This window comes from Athene noctua, chromosome 11, assembly GCF_965140245.1.
Source record: "Athene noctua chromosome 11, bAthNoc1.hap1.1, whole genome shotgun sequence".
In the NCBI taxonomy this organism is placed as follows: domain Eukaryota; kingdom Metazoa; phylum Chordata; class Aves; order Strigiformes; family Strigidae; genus Athene; species Athene noctua.
The window spans coordinates 17,076,625-17,094,005 of NC_134047.1; the positions used below are offsets into that span (position 1 = coordinate 17,076,625).

Genomic DNA, 17,381 nt, shown 5'->3' on the forward strand with positions numbered 1-17,381 from the left:
TTCCTGCTTCGGAGGTGTAATAGTGGGAAGAAGAGCAAGCTGTACAGATGTCAGGTCTCCATTCTTGCTACTCTTTTTTTTTTTTTTCTATTCAAAAAGCAAAATCTGGAAGTAAATTTTTAAAAACCTGTCAACATGCTTGTGTAAAATGCAAAGTGCTAATTGTTCTGGGAAGGCAGTTAGCTTACTTCCACTCTCCATCATATGCCTAATGGCTTTTCCAGTTAAACAGTGTATCATTTATGTTTCAAGCATGGCATTGTTTAGGTTGTCAGCCAGAATGAAGATGTGTAATTTTCTTTGGGCTGAAATAACATCTTCCACACCAGCACCATTACATTTGCTCTTCTCCAACATATCTACACTGACATTCTGTCACAGAACTGTGCATTGATGGTTTTCACAGGGAGAGGACACGTACAAAGACAAATCTAATAAAAATTGCTATGTGCTTGTGATTCACATCCTAATAACTTTAAGTGGTGGGAACAGCTTCCGCAGGTCTGGCTTGAACATGACCTGACGGGCAACGGTGCATTACCGACACAAACACATCCTCCTCCCCACGGTTTTCATCGTATCAGTTGACTCTGTTCACTCTCTGAGAAAGCAGCAATCTAAAAGCTCCTTTGATTTCTAAGTCATTTTCATTTACTCCTAGACTGCTTATTTTTAGCAATATATAATATACACCAAGAAATGTGTGCTCCATTTTAAACCAATGAGAGAAGGATTTCTGAAAGTATATTTATCTAAGGCAATCATTTGATGTCAGATCTCAGTGGGTTGTTAACAATAGGTTAGACAATGCAAAAGGAAAAAAAAAAAGATAGTAAAATCACTGCAGCAGCTGTGGTGACTCGGGCAGAACCCTCCCCACTCCCATCTTTACTCCCATATTTAGACCAGCACAAAACTCCACCACCCTTCATACTAAGGTGGTGCAGATCCAAGGTCTAGGCAGCTCACTCAAGGGTCCCTGGAGACTTTTGATGCCTCCTCATGGACAAGTGGCTAAAGCTGCCCTTTAGCTCAATGTATGTACAGCACTTTGATAATGATGTGATAGATAAATATTACATAGGATAACAGTTAAAGGTCAGTACAGCTTGTTTAAGTTTTCTTCTGACAGTTTATGAATCTCCGATAGTGGTTAGCAATACAGGTTAGCAATACTTACGCCCAAGATGTGTAATTCTCTCTAAATCTAGCAGGCAGTTATTATTGGGACAATGAAAGAAATGACATTATGAGAAATGATTTGAGATTAAAAATCAAAATACTGGGAAGATAATTACCTATTGTGTAAGATGATTGTTCTTAATGCACAATACTCTGTGCTTTTAGGTATCAGAAAGTATTTAGCATGTAATGGCACTCTAACAGTTTTAAATTAAATGTATCATTGAGAGTTTCAAGGATGCCCAAAAGAATGATGCTTGCTATATTACTTTATTGCCTCATTGTTCTTGTAACAGCAGAAATTCAAGAACACATTACAGTGCTTGTTTTCCTCTCTTTTCCAATAAATGACACCAGTATTTCATTGGCCATTCCAATACTGAAACTGGCTGAGGAAACTCTTGTAAAAGGATGCTGGAAGGGATGTAAGAATGGAGAAACAGGTTAAAAGGTACCTGAAACTGTTGATTAATGTCAGCATTTGCGATCCTGTCACAGGCAGACTGAGTTCCCCTAACTCCACTGAATAGTCTTTAGACATCGTAACAAAACCAGAAGCTACCTTTTTAGATTTCAACCAAGCAGATAATCCATCTTGTGGCTGTATTGCTGAATGCTGCTCCTGACAGCTCATCTGAACTGACCTTCTATCTCACCTTTGTAGCACTGAGGGCTGGGATGGTGTTATTTTTGCTCCTAAACTTGCTGCTAAGTTTTGTGGTATTTGAAAGTGTAACTGGATAGCTCATCTTCAGTTCTAAAAAAGGGGGATGCAGTTCCAATCAAACATTACTGCAGGATTTGATGACCTGAGTCTCAATGCCTGCACAGCTCCTTCTGACCTTGGTGTAGAATCAACTCCACGCAAGTGATAGGGAGATTAAACCAGTAATAAACCAATGTATTTTTCTCTTAAATGGGTAATCTTTGACAATGAATAGTTATACTCTGCTACAAATATGACAAAACCAAGGAAATTGTCATTAAAGATTCCTAAAAATATATTTTCCTAACTTTTAGTTACTCGGTAGTTGTTTTGTCTCCAACTGCTGAGGACACTGGGCAATGGTAAAAAATCAAAATACAGGATAGAAATGTTCCCATTTCGGGTGAAAAACATCAGATTGATGTTCAGACACTGAAACCAAGTGCTTGTGCTCACCAGATGAAGAAATCCAGTGCAGGCAGTGCCTTATGGAACCTCCCTCCCCACTGCCTGATACTTGTAGCTCTAAAATGGATGCCTGGCGAGATGGGGAGGTGATGTTCTCTCTGTTTAGAGAGGGACTCAGATGTAGCGCACGGAAATGACTCATTCCCGTTCTCACAGTAGGACAGATTAGAACTGGAAACAGCCCTGGGTGTGTTAGTAATTTGCTCTAAACATGGGCCGCTGTCTCTGACATTGACGCTCACTCTGGGTGTGCATTCAAGCTTCCCTATTTAATACTTGCCTGCCTGAACACTAGAAAATGGATTGGGAACAGTCACACAAGTCATACAGACCATCAAATGGCTGTCAGATAAAAGCTTCATTCTCACTACTGACATGAGTTATGATATTCTCTGTCCCCTAATCTTGCCATTATTTGTCATGCTATTGGCAATTTCAATTTAAAGAGAAGACACTAAAGCTGCAACAGAGATACAAGGCAATTACACAGACCCATCTCTGAGAATGTCATCTCTAGAGCAGGGACTCCTCAACAGAAAGGTGGCAAAGCCCGTTCAGAAAGCACTAGGAAGAAAAAGATATTTCAGATAACATAATTCTAGTTATAACTGCAGAGTCTAGCTTATAACCTAGAGTTGTTAAAGGATTCCGGGTTAGGACGTTTTGATGGAGGAGCAAAAAGTCTTCGTTCATATTTATGTCAAAAGAAGACAACAACCCAAAAGGAAGGTTACTGAGATCTGCTGGAATTGAAAGATTTACATTGATCTGGGCAGACTGCTAGACTTCCTGACAGTTTTCTACCTCCAGGGAGGAGTAAGAAGAATATGTCTGTGGTGACCCGATGGCAGAGTCCTGCTCTGTGCTGAGCAGTCTGGGCACATGGATAGCAATGAGGCTCATTTGTAGAAGAGATCTTAGTCTGAGAAAACAGCCTTTTATAAGAGAGGATGCCACAACAGAGTCTACCAAAATTCAGGACTAGGATAGACAAGCTGTTCGGTATCTCTGCTGTTAACACCCGAAGAACATAAACGTCAGTTCAGTCAGTGGAGAGACAGAAAGATACATCAGCCAGCAATAAACAGATGGCGAAATTGCTAAGAGAGACAATCAAAGCAAGGGTCGAAAATGAGTTTGAGACATAAAAGAAGAATTAAGACAACTAAATAGTTCTATGCAAAAATGACACAAATAATGGCCTAAGAAAGTGAGTTAAACTAAACCTTAAAAAACCAGGCTGGCTAATACAGCTGTAGTTCAGTGTGTATCAGTTTTGTGTTCCTAGAACTCCAGCTACAAAGCATTTTGGCATATTTGTATAAATAATGATCAATGAAGCATGACCAATGTATACTGAAATACCAAGAATGCTCTACACAAAATAATTACCATTTTGGAAATTCAGTTTCTTTAACGGGAGTTAAGATTTTGACTGTTTTCTCCACATTTTGGCTTGGTGCAGAACAAATGGTTCCGAAAGATTTTTCTGAGTGGGTGACATTACGCAACACATGGAAATGACTTAAGTCAGCAGTCACACTGCATTAAAACAGAAAATTTGCATTAAAAATACAGTTAAATGATATACTCTTGAGTATTTCAATCATATTTTTTTTTCCAGCATAGAGTTCAAAAGGAATATTCATTTTCTGTGAAGCCTGGTACTTGAAACAATAGCCAGAATTACCCAGATTGCTCTTCTCTTTGTACCAGAAGACAGAGCTCTAAAATAATGCCTTAGAGTTGTTTACTGCTTTAAATAATGATGCCATTCTCTTCCTTTTCAGCTGGATTTGCGCAACTGAAAGCTATCAGAATCTGTGCTAAAAGCACGGTGTGTTTTCTCCTGCCTGGTTTCTACCCATGACACTAATGAAGAGCACACAAAACTGATGAACAGAAACACTGAAATTCTACCATCATAAACAAATTGCATATCTGATGTTTACTATCTGTCCTTCAGGCTTTTGTTGGGTCTAGAGAATGTTATTTTGTGTGCTTTTTCAAATCAACATTTTTCACGTCCTAACAATCATCTAAGTCACTATCTTATACTCCATAGAGAACCTGACCGACTAGCTAAAACCTGCAGTAATAAAAGGATTGCAGGAAGAATTGTGAGAAATGAAGGAGCTTCTTTCTGCCAGATTCCGCCAAGGAGGCACAAAGCTGGGAAAAATACAGTCTCTCAGTAGAAAGAGAAAACCAAGTAGCATTTCATGCTGCTGTGAGTTGGGTTAGACATAGGTACTGTTCCCTATTAGAGGGAGAGCAGAGCAAACGTGTCTGTGCTTCCATGTAATGTGGGCTTCTAAAGTGTGAAGCATCAGACTGAGCATTCAGGTTCAGATACATGAACTCAGGTCCAGTTTGGAATAAACCTCACATGAAGTACCACGATTGAACAGAATTTTAAGCCTTGTTGCTTTCTGGGATAGCTTTCATCCATGGCACTTGGTGTCCTCAAGAGGTTTAAGTATGGGTTGGGAGGTCTGTCACCTTTCCCTTCATACCTGAATCATCCCCCAAAGCAACTGCTGGGAGCATCTCATAGCTCAAGAGTCTGCAGTCCTCTGGATCATCTCTTACACAGAGGGATATCGGTTCAGGTCCTCCATCCTGCTGTACAAAATGATCGAGTGACAGAAAAAACTGAGCCTCAGATTTCATGCTGTCAGCCCTAATCTCTCAGGTGGCTCTGAAAGCTCTGGGACTGTACGAGGTTGGGATTTTTGCTGCTAGCTGAACTTCGGTGCATCAACCAACCTCTAGTGCAATTCGGAGTAAGTAATAAGTTTCTTTCAGCTCAATTTTCATTTCAGCCATACACCTGATGTTTCATTCAGATGCCACCCTTGAGTATTCAACACTTGGTGGAGAGCAATTAGTTCCCAATGTTTGGTGATACCCTACTTCTTCTATACAGGAAATCCAAACATTTTATGTAACTATCTGACATTAAGCTGTCACAATCTCCTACAGCTGATGAACTCTATATTAAATATAATACACACTACTACGCCAGTGTGGGTGGACAACATAATCGGGCATCCTCAAAGGTACCTAAATCTGTGAGCAACCTACATACTGTGCCTGCATAAAGGATATATTAGGTTGATCGTGACAAGAACTCCTCTTCTAAAAGCACTTTCAAAAAATGTAATTGGAATTTTTAACCCATACATCCTTTTTATATCAGTGACTCCTTCTTCCACCTGGCTACAGCACTGGTCTTCCATCTGATCTATCATCTACCATCTGGTCTGTCACCACCTGATACCTATGGCACAGTTGTGTTTGCAAGCATTGGGACTGGGAGAGGGAAAATCAGACTTTTCATGAGTAGTACTTAGAGGAATATTTTTAAGTAAATGAAACAAACTTGATTATGTGTGTCTGTGTGTGCAGCTAAAGATAAAGGGCCTCAGCTGTAAGACTGCTTTTGTGATTTGGGCAGGGTACCTTCTCCACTCAAATGTCACAGCTGAAGAACAATCTGGAGGAAAAAATACTCCAGCTACTGATCTTCATTTTCAAGGCATAAATCTCAGTCCTTTGATATCTTTTCCACTTCCACTATTTAGAAATTTGTTCTTGGCTTTCTTAATTTCAGGAGATTTAACTCCATAGCTCACATTCCTTGTACCTTGGTTTACATTAAAGTTCATCACAGAGCAGAGTTTAAGTTTTGAGACTAATCTAAAGATAGGAAACCCCACAGAACCAACATGTTGGACTGACATTATATCATGAAAAGTTATTTTTCTCCCAGAAGATTTGAATCATCAGTTGTACCATTCAAAGATAATAAATACATGGATTATTGCAAGGTAACAGACTTCTGTACAGCAAATATCTATAAACCTGTTCAAACTTCAGTATAAGTTGTGGTTTTGATGGCAATGGGACTGTTTCAAGGGACAAACCTAAGCTATAATAAAAGTGTTAGCAGGATTATGGCCATAAATTTTGATCTTATAATGCCTTTTGGAAGGTCACTGCATTACTGTGATAGAAAGACTAATCAGAGCATAGACAAGCACAGGCTGTCCCTGTGGCTTTTTCAGCAAATACTACATATATTCTGAGATATTTTATCTGCCATTAAGGCATACTGTAGAGTTTTGCATTAAATTAGTATATTCTACTTCCTTGTATAATTGAGAAAACTATTTCAGGTTTTAATTTTATTTCCTTTTTAGAATATTTTGAAAAATAGTAACCAACATTTGCTAGGTAATATCCGAACCCTAATGCTACAGCACTTACAATACAATATTTACTTGCCAGATACCTCCAAGAAAAAAACATCATTTCAGCTAACATCTTTAAAGAAACCCCTTTTCTCTTTTTTTTCCTCCTCCCTCTCTGCTCCACTAGCTGAAAAGCCAATAAAAAAATTCTCCACCTCCTACACAGTTCAGAACAAGATCTGTGTGCATTTCTCCTAGGCATGTTTCAAGACCCAGAAGGGGATGAAAGTAGTTAATGTGCAACGGGAAACTTAATTTCAGACACAAATCTGTACCTTTCTATTGACCTTGCTGATATGCTTCAAGCTAAATATTAAACAATTTTTTGGTCAATTTAAGTCCAGCCTGGGGAGAAGAAACAGTTAAAGAAATGTCTCAAGTATACTTGCATTCAGCTAATCAGACTTTGTGTGCATCTACAAATGGTACAGAACTGAAATCAATCATTGATAATGAAACCACAAATGAAAAATGGACCGAAGACTCCTTTCCAGGATTAGAAATACTATGCACAGTTTATGTTACATACGCTGTGATCATTTCAGTGGGTCTCCTTGGAAATGCTATACTCATCAAAGTCTTTTTCAAGATTAAATCAATGCAGACGGTTCCAAACATCTTCATCACCAGCCTGGCATTTGGAGACCTACTGCTTTTATTAACTTGTGTGCCTGTAGATGCAACACGTTATATTGTGGATACCTGGCTCTTCGGAAGAATTGGGTGCAAGCTGCTTTCTTTTATCCAGTTAACCTCAGTTGGAGTATCAGTGTTTACCTTGACTGTTCTCAGTGCTGACAGGTGGGTCTGATGCAACTGATGTGCCAGGAGATACTGCAGGTGTGAAGTTAGAAATGAATAAAAGAACAGAAATTATAATTTTGCACAATATTAAATGTAACATTGTAATAGAATAATAATTTAAAAAAACACCAACCAACCAACCAACCTCTTTCCCATTTAATTTTAAAATGTGTGTTAGAAAAATTGGAGCAGTTCTTTTTAATGGAGTGAAGTGAGAAGGACCAAGTCTTTTGACCTTTTATTAGCTTGAAGTACAGTACAGGGCTTTTTTCTCAATTGCACGGAAAAGGGAAATTTCTTAAGACAGGGAAAAGACAGTATATTGGTGCTATCTAGTGGTGCACTAAAGTAGTCAGGAAGATGAAAAATAAAACTGATAATGACTGAGTGGAAATCCTTTGTCCTATGCACTCAGTGAGATTCTAAGATCCTAGAATGTAGAAGATTGACATGTGGGGTAAAAAGCCAAAAGAAAACACAGAACAGACTGGGGGGCAAACGAATGACTCTCATGATTTTATGTTAATGCGATATTACAGTAATTTTCAGCTTGATGAGTGCTTACTGTGATATGACACAATTTGAATATATTCTCTTATAGTTCTTATATCTTTTCCAGAGGTATTTTAGCCTGGAGATCCTGAAATTAAACTCAGGTTACAATAACAGCACTGTTAGTAGGGATCAGTGCTGTCAGGAGTTGCTGAATGATCAGGTTTCCATGCACTTCTTTTCTGAATGAACAAAACTAAGATGAGATTTCGGTTCAATCAGCATGAGCACGTTGAGGAGCAGAAAAACCCAAAATGAATTTTAATATTAAGAGAGAAAAAGATTTTCATCTTGTATGTCAGCAATTGTGCATGTAGTAGCAAGTAGTTCACGTGTCCAGAATTTAGCCAGTGCTACTGTTACTGTACTCCAAAAAAAAATCAGCCAACACAGGAATGGCCACACCAGGTCAGATCAAGGGTCCATGTAGGCCAATATCAGCCTCCACCAGTAGTATAGTATAAGGACAAGAAAAGTCACATCGGAAGAATAAAAACCACTACCCAACACTACCTTTATACCCTAAACCTTCAGATGACCTCCCGAGCAGATGTGGTTTCTGTCTATTTAATAACTTCAATGGATTTCTCTTCTTGAACTTGTTTAGCAATGACTTTCACTGCCTGTTGCATAAATAACTCCTTTTTTTTTTTTTTTTTTTGCTTTGCACGTGGATTCATTTGGTGGCCCTGACTCTTGTGCCAGAAGAAACAGTGATGCTTACCCAGACTATTCATGTTCTATTCCATCCTTAGCATGTTTTTTTTCTGAGTTAAGCTGTGCAGAGCAGCACATGGTGTTCAAGAGCTGCATGAACCAGAGATACAGATAATTGCACAGTAGTCTCTTTTGCTCTCCACAGTTCCTAACATTTTTCTTCTTGTTTGTTTGTTTTTTTACGGTTTGGTGTGGGTTTTTTTACTACTGCTGAATATTAAGCTGATGTTTTCACTATCATAGCTCCAAGGTCTTGGTCCTGTATGACATCAATTCAGCATCCGTCATGGACAACATGACCTTCCAACCCCAACTATTCTATGATTCTATGATTTAGATGCTTGCTTCTGTATTAGTAGCCATTACGTAAATACTCTGTGCTACATTTTCACAGTGTATGGCAAACTTACTGAGAAAGCTCAGCACACCCATCTTGTGCGCAGTGCTAATCATGTTCCAGTATGCTAGAAGAGCTTGAAGTCAATAAAAATGTTATTTATTTGATAAATAGAAATTCAGCTTTCAAATTTCTATTTAAATTTGCCTAGATGAGAAAAAGACCAGATTCTCAGGTTGTGCAAAATGGTACAACTAAGCTGTCTTATCCTTTGTACCCCCCTGGAGGGGTTTCTTCTTTCTGCATCATCGAGAGTCCCTGATACTTTGGGAACAGCGTATATTGTTTCCAGTGCTTCATCCACCTTCATGGCAGTTGGTCCTTTTTCTATGTCCCATTTCCACACAGATTTTCGCACATCTATAGGTCTACCCAGATTTTTCTCATATGTCTGACTCAGTCCACATGCTGCAGAATCCCAGCCATGAATCAACAGCAGTGTTACCTCTTGTTTTATAAATATGAATGAATACTGGAGCATTATTTTGAATCAGATCACTGCACTCAGCTGGGAGCTTAAGAATGTGGAATAAAGGAGGGTTGTACATGCTTGGTTTCAGGCATTTATAAAATAGTTAACCTGTTTCACACCTTTACCAGTTTTGCATACTAATTCCCTCATTTACCTTTGTAGGCAGCACCATAAAAATAGGAGAGATGATTGCCCTCCTAATCCAAACAGTAGAAGTCATCTTTACTTAGGAAAGCTTTAATAACAAGTCCTGCCAGACAATCCATTAAAATACATGCTTAAAACTAACTTTTACATTTCCATCTTAATTATAAAGAGCTAGTATGTTTTCATTTCCAAGACGATTCTACCACTCTTAGTTTAGTGAGAATAGAGATGAAGTTTGCAGTGTCGGTGCTTGCACAACGTTTGTATTTATTTTGACAACTATGTTGGTTGGTTTTAGGTACAGAGCCATCGTTAAGCCCTTGGAACTGCAGACTTCGGATGCGCTGCTAAAGACCTGCTGTAAAGCTGGCTGTGTTTGGATCATCTCCATGATATTTGCTATCCCAGAGGCTGTTTTTTCAGATCTGTATTCTTTCAGCAATCCTGAGAAAAATGTAACTTTTGAGGCGTGTGCTCCCTATCCTGTGTCTGAGAAGATCCTGCAGGAAGCTCACTCCCTGGTTTGCTTCTTAGTGTTCTATATCGTACCTTTAGCTGTCATTTCTGTTTACTATTTTCTTATTGCCAGAACTTTATATAAAAGCACATCCAACATGCCAGCAGAAGAACATGGTCATGCCCGTAAGCAGGTAAGCTATGATCAAGCACTAAAGTATCCGATTTTCCAAAAATCTACCATGCTGATGAAGTCTGAATTCTTGAGTGCAGAACTTTTACCTGATAATAGAGTAAAAAGCTTCATAAACTCAGCCCATATTAGCAATCCAAATTCAGCTAGGCACTTAAGCACATGCTCATGACTCATTAACTTAATTGTGTCTGCATGCTTTCCTAAAGAGGGATGGGGTTTGGTTTGCTTTATTATGACCCTATTAAAGTCAGAAGTTAAAACGTGAAATGGTAAACACTGAGACCTCATCCATGTGAGCTGAGACATTAACTACTGTACTTTTAAATCCTAGTCTAGATGTGATTGCCACTGATTTATAATGGAAAGGGAATGTGCTCCGCACTGGAAATAATTTGTTAAAAAAAAAAAAAAAAGAAAGAATTTATTTTTCCGTTGCTTTTTTTTTTTTTTTTTTTTCCAGTTTGCTTTTTTGGTTACTAATGTATTTATTTAGACTTTTAGACCCCTTTGAAAATCAGCATCAACTATATAAACATGTGTTACTAATTGTTATTAATACCAGATATGCATTATTTTCTTGTAGATTGAATCCCGCAAGAGAGTTGCAAAAACAGTGCTGGTGCTTGTTGCTTTGTTTGCCTTTTGCTGGTTGCCTAACCACATCCTCTACCTGTACCGCTCTTTTACATACCATGCTTCTGTAGATGCTTCCACCTTTCATCTGATAGCTACTATTTTTTCCCGTGTCTTGGCCTTCAGCAATTCCTGCGTCAATCCTTTTGCTCTTTATTGGCTGAGTAAAAGTTTCCGGCAACATTTTAAAAAGCAAGTCTCATGCTGCAAGGCAAAATTTCGTACAAAGCCTCCCAGCACTACCCACAGTAACACACCTACCAGAGCCCTGTCAGTCACAGGCAGCACGCATGGCTCAGAAATCAGTGTTACACTGCTAACAGATTATAGTATCACAAAAGAAGAGGAAAGCGTTTAGTCTGCCTGGGATGAAGGAGGACAGAACCTGAGCCTTTGCAGTCATGCCACTACTACTGGGATCCTGTAAAGATGTGCCATGCCTTGTCCTGTCTGTGACAGAGTTTTCATCAGGACTTCCTCATTTTTTTAAATATACGTTAAAGAAAACAAATTGTGTGGGAGAAGGAGCTGCAACAGCTGAACTTGCCTGTGTAAACTCAAAGGGATTGTTCATGTTCTCAAGCACAAACTTGGATTCCTAGCTGGAATTTCTGGACTGGGCAGGCCAAGAGTCAGCGGAGTTGGTGTGAGAATTGGCCATGAGGATGGTTTTGTTCTTGGTTACTTGTTCTTTGACTTGTGACTGAGAGCTGTCTCTGTCAAGTACTTGCATCTACAGCGAGCAAGCAAAACCATGTATCTTCACAATATGATCAACCAGGCAGATTTTTGATTTATTTCTTTTCTTGTCTCGAATGTAATAATTGGTAAACACATCAGAAAGCATGTTAAAATGAAAGAAAGCTAAGGTTTGTAGCACGCTGTAGTAAAAAAAAAAAGAAAAAGCATTATAGGCCAGATCCACACTGGCCTTTGCTCTTTCAGTGACTTTGAAACTCTGGGTCAGAGCTGACTGCTAAGTAAAGAGATCCCCTTCTCAGTTCCTAAGGAAGGCAAGGGAGCCAGCAGGTGATCATCTGTCTTAAAAAGCTATAATCATCTTTAATCACTCTCGTAAAATTCTTTGCGATCTATGGGTAAAACATCTCAAGAGTGCAGAGTTCTTTATTGTTAGAGTGATTTAACATCAAGAAATTGGGGTGGATCTGTGTTAGAGTTCTAGTTTGGATTTACAGTGCACTTTTGAAGCCAACTGCTCAAATGTCCCCTCCTGCCTTATTTTGCTCTGTCTCCCAGAGTGGTCCTGAGTGAACAACCTGGATTTCTCTCAGATGAAACTGTGTGTCCAGTCCACAGAACCAGACTAGAGTGAGTTTGAAGTCAAGCTCCTAAAAGTGTACAGCGTGGGGGGTCAGAATAACCATTTACCTCCACAGATCCACTCCTGCTGTAGTGTACATGGTCGTATCTAAGTGGCCTGCACATTTTCAAGCATGCTGGGAGAACTGTATTTTTCTATTGTACTAATTTTCTATTTTTCAACTTATTCAAATAGTATCCCTTTTTAATATTAGGACAGATTGTCTGTATGAGATAGGCCTTCTAATCTCAAATCCACTGATTTTATGACTCTGCATGCAGAGGCAAGTCAGGAACAGCCTATCATGGGCAGCCTCTGCATCCATAAAAAGCTCAGCAGCACTGCTGGCAGGGACTATCTTTCCATCAGGAAATACAGGAGATAACCTTTCCTACCCAACATTACAAAAATGTTGAATGACACTTATTTTTATGAAGTTTGTGTACTCTGAACTAAAATTTTGCTCTGTGGGAGTTGGTGATAGAAACCACAATAGATTTTCCATCGCTTAAACTAAGGGACTTGTATCTCAAAAAAGAATTTGTGTGTTGAAGTATAGAAGAGAGGTTGCAACTATATAAATAAAACAAAATAGTGCTGTCAGTCACAGAAGTTTGAATTTTAACTACCCCTTGAAGATACAGCACACCTCCAGCTACACAGAGCCCATAACAACACATGGACGGAAATCCATCCATCCAAAAACCATTATTTGAGTTCTTTGTAAGAAGCAGAAAATATATTTGCAATCTCTCTTTGTTGACTGCCCTAATCAGAATAATAAAACCAAACTATAAATCCCAAGGACATTGGAATACAACCTCTGTCGTCATCTTAAACCAGTTTAATGATAGCTCATTTTAATCCCATCAGGCCTGGCCTTATTTTACTGCACTCCTCATGTTACATGCTGCAAGGCTATAAGCACTCATTTTCAAATGGATTCTCCATTTTATTATACCGGTTGTACACTGGGATAGGACCACTGAAATAAATGGAAATACGACAGCACAGAAGCACAATTTATGGCAGATGCCAGAGAACTTATTTTACTCTCTTTGTCTTAATATAACACATTCTCTGGTAGAGAGCTGTGTACAAATATAACAAGCATATTGCACTGATATTTTCCCCTTCTCTTTTTTCTTAATGGAGCTGCAGGGTGAGACTGAAATAATAAGCCTACACACTTATGAGCCTACTTTTATCTTCCTGGATCTTACGATAGGGAACTCTAAACAAAAGAAAAATCAACGAACATTACAGTTCCTTACATCATTCTTTATTCTAGCTTATTAAAGCCTCTAGAAAACAAATCTGCCACATGTTTCTGGACTTCACAATTTGTCTTTGTTGGAGACCAAGTTTCCAACTACGAAATCCTTTGCTACACCTTACAGTAGCCTTTAAAAGCCAGTTTCCTAATTCACCGTTTTCCTTGCTTTGCATGCAGCTTTTTTGCTTGTGTAACTACTTCTCTAACTGGATGGTCTATCTAATGCTAATTTATCCTGTTACAAAATTGGTGGTTTTGCTATGCGCTGCACATGTTTTGGTTAAACACTGGCAAAACTTCAAGCCACAATTTAGCTATTCTGTATACTTCATGCTTTTATAATTCTGTACTTTCAAATCTTCATGACATGCTGTATTGGAGTGATACACTGGTCAACATTTATTTTTATCTCAACAATCTGATGTTATTAATTTCATCTGTTCCCCCAATATAATTATCCATAAAATGTTTCCACATTACCATAACTGGATTTAAGGGAAAAGGGTTGTTCCCTTGCAATCCTTTCTTAGTGTTCCAAAAAAGCATTTTTTCACCCCTTGTTAATACAAGTGTAATTCTATAAGAGCATACGGGAATAATGTCTATTTACAGAAATATTGAGTGCTGTTTAGAAAAGAACTGGCATGAATAATTAGGAGTTTACTATTTATATCCACAATGGTGAAAATAGGTAGAAAAAAGGCACAAAATGCTGAAAGGCAAGACTCCATCTTGTTCATGTGGAGTCTTACCGAGTAAGTAAATACAATTTCTAGGATGTACCTTTTTTATAGTTTGCTCTGTGAATGAGATGCACACATTAAGAGCTTTAATACATATAAACATAATAATTAGTGTTTGTGTTAGCAACAGGTTTAGTATCACAACTCTGATTTGTGCTGTTACTATGAGATACTGGGTTAGTTTAAAAAAAAATCCACAAAAATGAAAAAAAAAGATGTCAAAGCATCGATATAGTGTAATAGACTGCATCTCCAGCAAACGGCACAGAATTTTAAAGTCAGTTATGCAATTATCATCATTTTTAAAGTTCACCCTCCTGTTTTCATAGAAAGTGTTGGTTTATTTTCCATAGTTAAATATGGGCTGCTGGCTGACACTCAAGTGTTTCTGCTGAGAATATTATAATTAAAGAATAAGCTAAAGTTACAGACAGCTACAGCACTTACACATTTCAATTAGTGGTACGTATAATAAAAAAAAAATACAGGCTCTAATCAGCAGTTAGTTATGGGCTCTGCCACAGATGGTCCCCTCAATACAAGGTGAACTGTTTTGTGGAGTTGCCTTTGTCAGCATAGGAAAGTACTGAAATTTTAGTATGTCTGGATCTGCTCCTGTCATTTTTCCCACGGTGAAGACTCCTCTTTACTATCACTAGTCTACAACTACAGGCTCCAGCCTCAAGGAAAGCCCAAAGAGGAGTAACCTCTCTGTACTTAATCACTATTTACTGCCTCCTTAATAAAAAACATCTTAAGAAAAGAGTGTTAACTCTTTACCTAATTAAGTGTAAACTAGTGAATTGCTGGTTCTCCTCTAATGGATAGCAAAACACTACTTTACATAAAACATGATTTCAGTAATTTTAGTAGGTGGTATCTCTAGACCAACAATCAGCTCTGATGAACCAAGATTGCCTTTTATCACACAGAAGAGTCAGACACAGATACAAAATCATCACGCTAATGCCTACTTTTAATATATACTTCCAGACATTTTGTCAGGATTTAAAACACCATTTCTTGACAGCTTAGACTAATCTGAGCTGTGTAACACTCGAGCTCTTCGCACCATCCCCAGAACATGCAGCTTGCAGCAGCACTGCTAATGCAGACATGAATTATATCTTTTCAAGGATGTGATTCAGATGAAAGCTGTCTTGACCCCAAAAAATTACATGCTTCCAGCCGAATCAGCTCCCTGAGCTGGCTCACTGTGCTGTCTTTACTGAAGAGGATGATAACAGATGGTGGCAACACGGTAAGAAGCTGTGTCACAGTAGCTGCCGTCACGCATGCTGGTATCTGCGGGAAGTGTGAGGGAATTTGAGGTAGTTTGTCCTCGTAGCTACATTAAAGCATGCAGATCAGGTTTACCATGCTCTCACTTTCATCAGATTGGGATTAAACGTGAATCTCCTACTCCCCAGGACAGTGTCCCAGTGACATGTTGTAGGCAGATCTGTACAATAGGGAAATCTGTACTGTGTGGGCACAGACTTCACTGCATTTACTCAGGTTATGAATGTAAAAAGCTCTGCCAAAATAAAACAAGCAGTTTAAATCTTAAATTGTATCACTCTTACAACGTTTAATGCTATGATTCTTACTTCCAAACAATTCCAGTTTTTATAAGTAAACACTGTATTTGTCAAGCCTCTTGCCAAAATCCTGTACCTATTTGAGAGCTATTACGAATGTCTCTTAAACTGTCAGTTTATAGGTGATCACAAAACAGTCTTTGGACAGCTATCGTAATAGCCCTGCCAAGAGAAAATTCTCGAAGCATTAAAGAAGTCATTAACTAGGCTGGATGTTCTTTGTGGAACAGCCAAGGGTTGCTAGAAGTCTATATTTATATCCTCAGCAATTTCATCTGACAGTCTGTTGACCAGCCAGTTAGCTGATGTCTCTCTCTACAGAACTTCACAAGTTCAGGATTGTGTCGTTGATTTTATTATCATTTCAGTCTGTATGACAGTAAATATATATTTGTTCCTGGAATACTCATTTCCAGAAAAACTCTGTACTGAATATAATTTTCATTTCTGAGTGCAAAGATTGCTTTGCCACTGGCAACTAGCCACTGCCAGCTCTGAAGGAGCTGCTCAGCTACATTTTCATTTAAAACATGGGCATCGTTTTAATAGCTGGGTTCTATAGCTCTAGGTTAAATTTTGCAAAACAAAATCTAAACAGTGTGCTTCTTCATCCTCTAAATAAAGATACTTTTAAATACATACTCTAGCAATTATATTTTTGATGTAACGCTGGATTACACAGTGAAAACCACTAGATGGCACTCAATGAAGGTCTTTTAAAAGAACTGACTCGAGTAAGAAAATTTTAACTATTTAAGGATCCACAGAGCTCTGCACTGATTAGTATCTAATTGCAGACTTCATTAATGCAAGCCAATTCAAAATTTTGAAAACAAGCCTCATCCCTTGCATTGTACCACCCTATCAACCCTTTCCAAAGGGAGCGCAGCGGCTGTAGCTGGACACCCTCAGCCTGTCACACCCCTGCCCTGGGGAATGCAGGTACTTGTGCCACCCGGGTAGACCTGAGCAGCAGCTTGTTCTCCCCAGGAACCTCAACTGTTCAAACCATTCACACCAGGAACCTGTGCCAAGGGAGAAGCAAGAACCAAGGTGAATTTTTGACATTTAGCACACCATCTTCGTGTCACCTGCCTCTTTTTGGTTTTGTCTTTGCCTCTAGTAGGATATGAAAACAGACTTTCAGTATCAGTGACAGATGACGGCCAGCTAGCCGCACACCACCTCAACTGACAGGGGCAACTAGACCGTTCGGTGCCGTCCATTACCGGAGGAAGTACTTTCGGAGCTCTGTGCCCCTCAGCGGGCTTTTATCGCGTAGGTCAAATTGGGGCAAGTCTCCACACAAGGCCCACCCGCCCACAGCAGGCGCAGGAAGGGCCAGCCGCCCTCATGCCAGTGACGAAACAGCTACAGCCAGAGGGAAAAAGGGCAAGGCCGCTCCGGAGCGGCGTCAACACGGACGGCCCCTGTGCCGTCCCCGCCCCAGCGCC

General features: G+C 39.1%; 1 protein-coding gene across 1 annotated transcript; it reads left to right on the plus strand.

Annotated features, from left to right (window-relative positions):
* Positions 1-6,982: 6,982 nt before the first annotated feature.
* BRS3 (bombesin receptor subtype 3) lies at positions 6,983-11,523 on the plus strand. Its single transcript, XM_074915373.1, has 3 exons — positions 6,983-7,413; positions 10,000-10,351; positions 10,937-11,523. Exons 1-3 carry the CDS (start codon positions 6,983-6,985, stop codon positions 11,342-11,344), a joined length of 1,191 nt encoding a protein of 396 aa, XP_074771474.1. The 3' UTR covers positions 11,345-11,523.
* The last annotated feature ends 5,858 nt before the right edge of the window (positions 11,524-17,381 follow it).

Coding starts and splice junctions, on each gene's coding strand:
- BRS3 (XM_074915373.1), top strand. CDS start 6,983: ATGTCTCAAGTATACTTGCATTCAGCTAATCAGACTTTGTGTGCATCT. Junction 7,414..9,999: donor ACTGTTCTCAGTGCTGACAG/GTGGGTCTGATG, acceptor GGTTGGTTTTAG/GTACAGAGCCATCGTTAAGC. Junction 10,352..10,936: donor ATGGTCATGCCCGTAAGCAG/GTAAGCTATGAT, acceptor ATTTTCTTGTAG/ATTGAATCCCGCAAGAGAGT.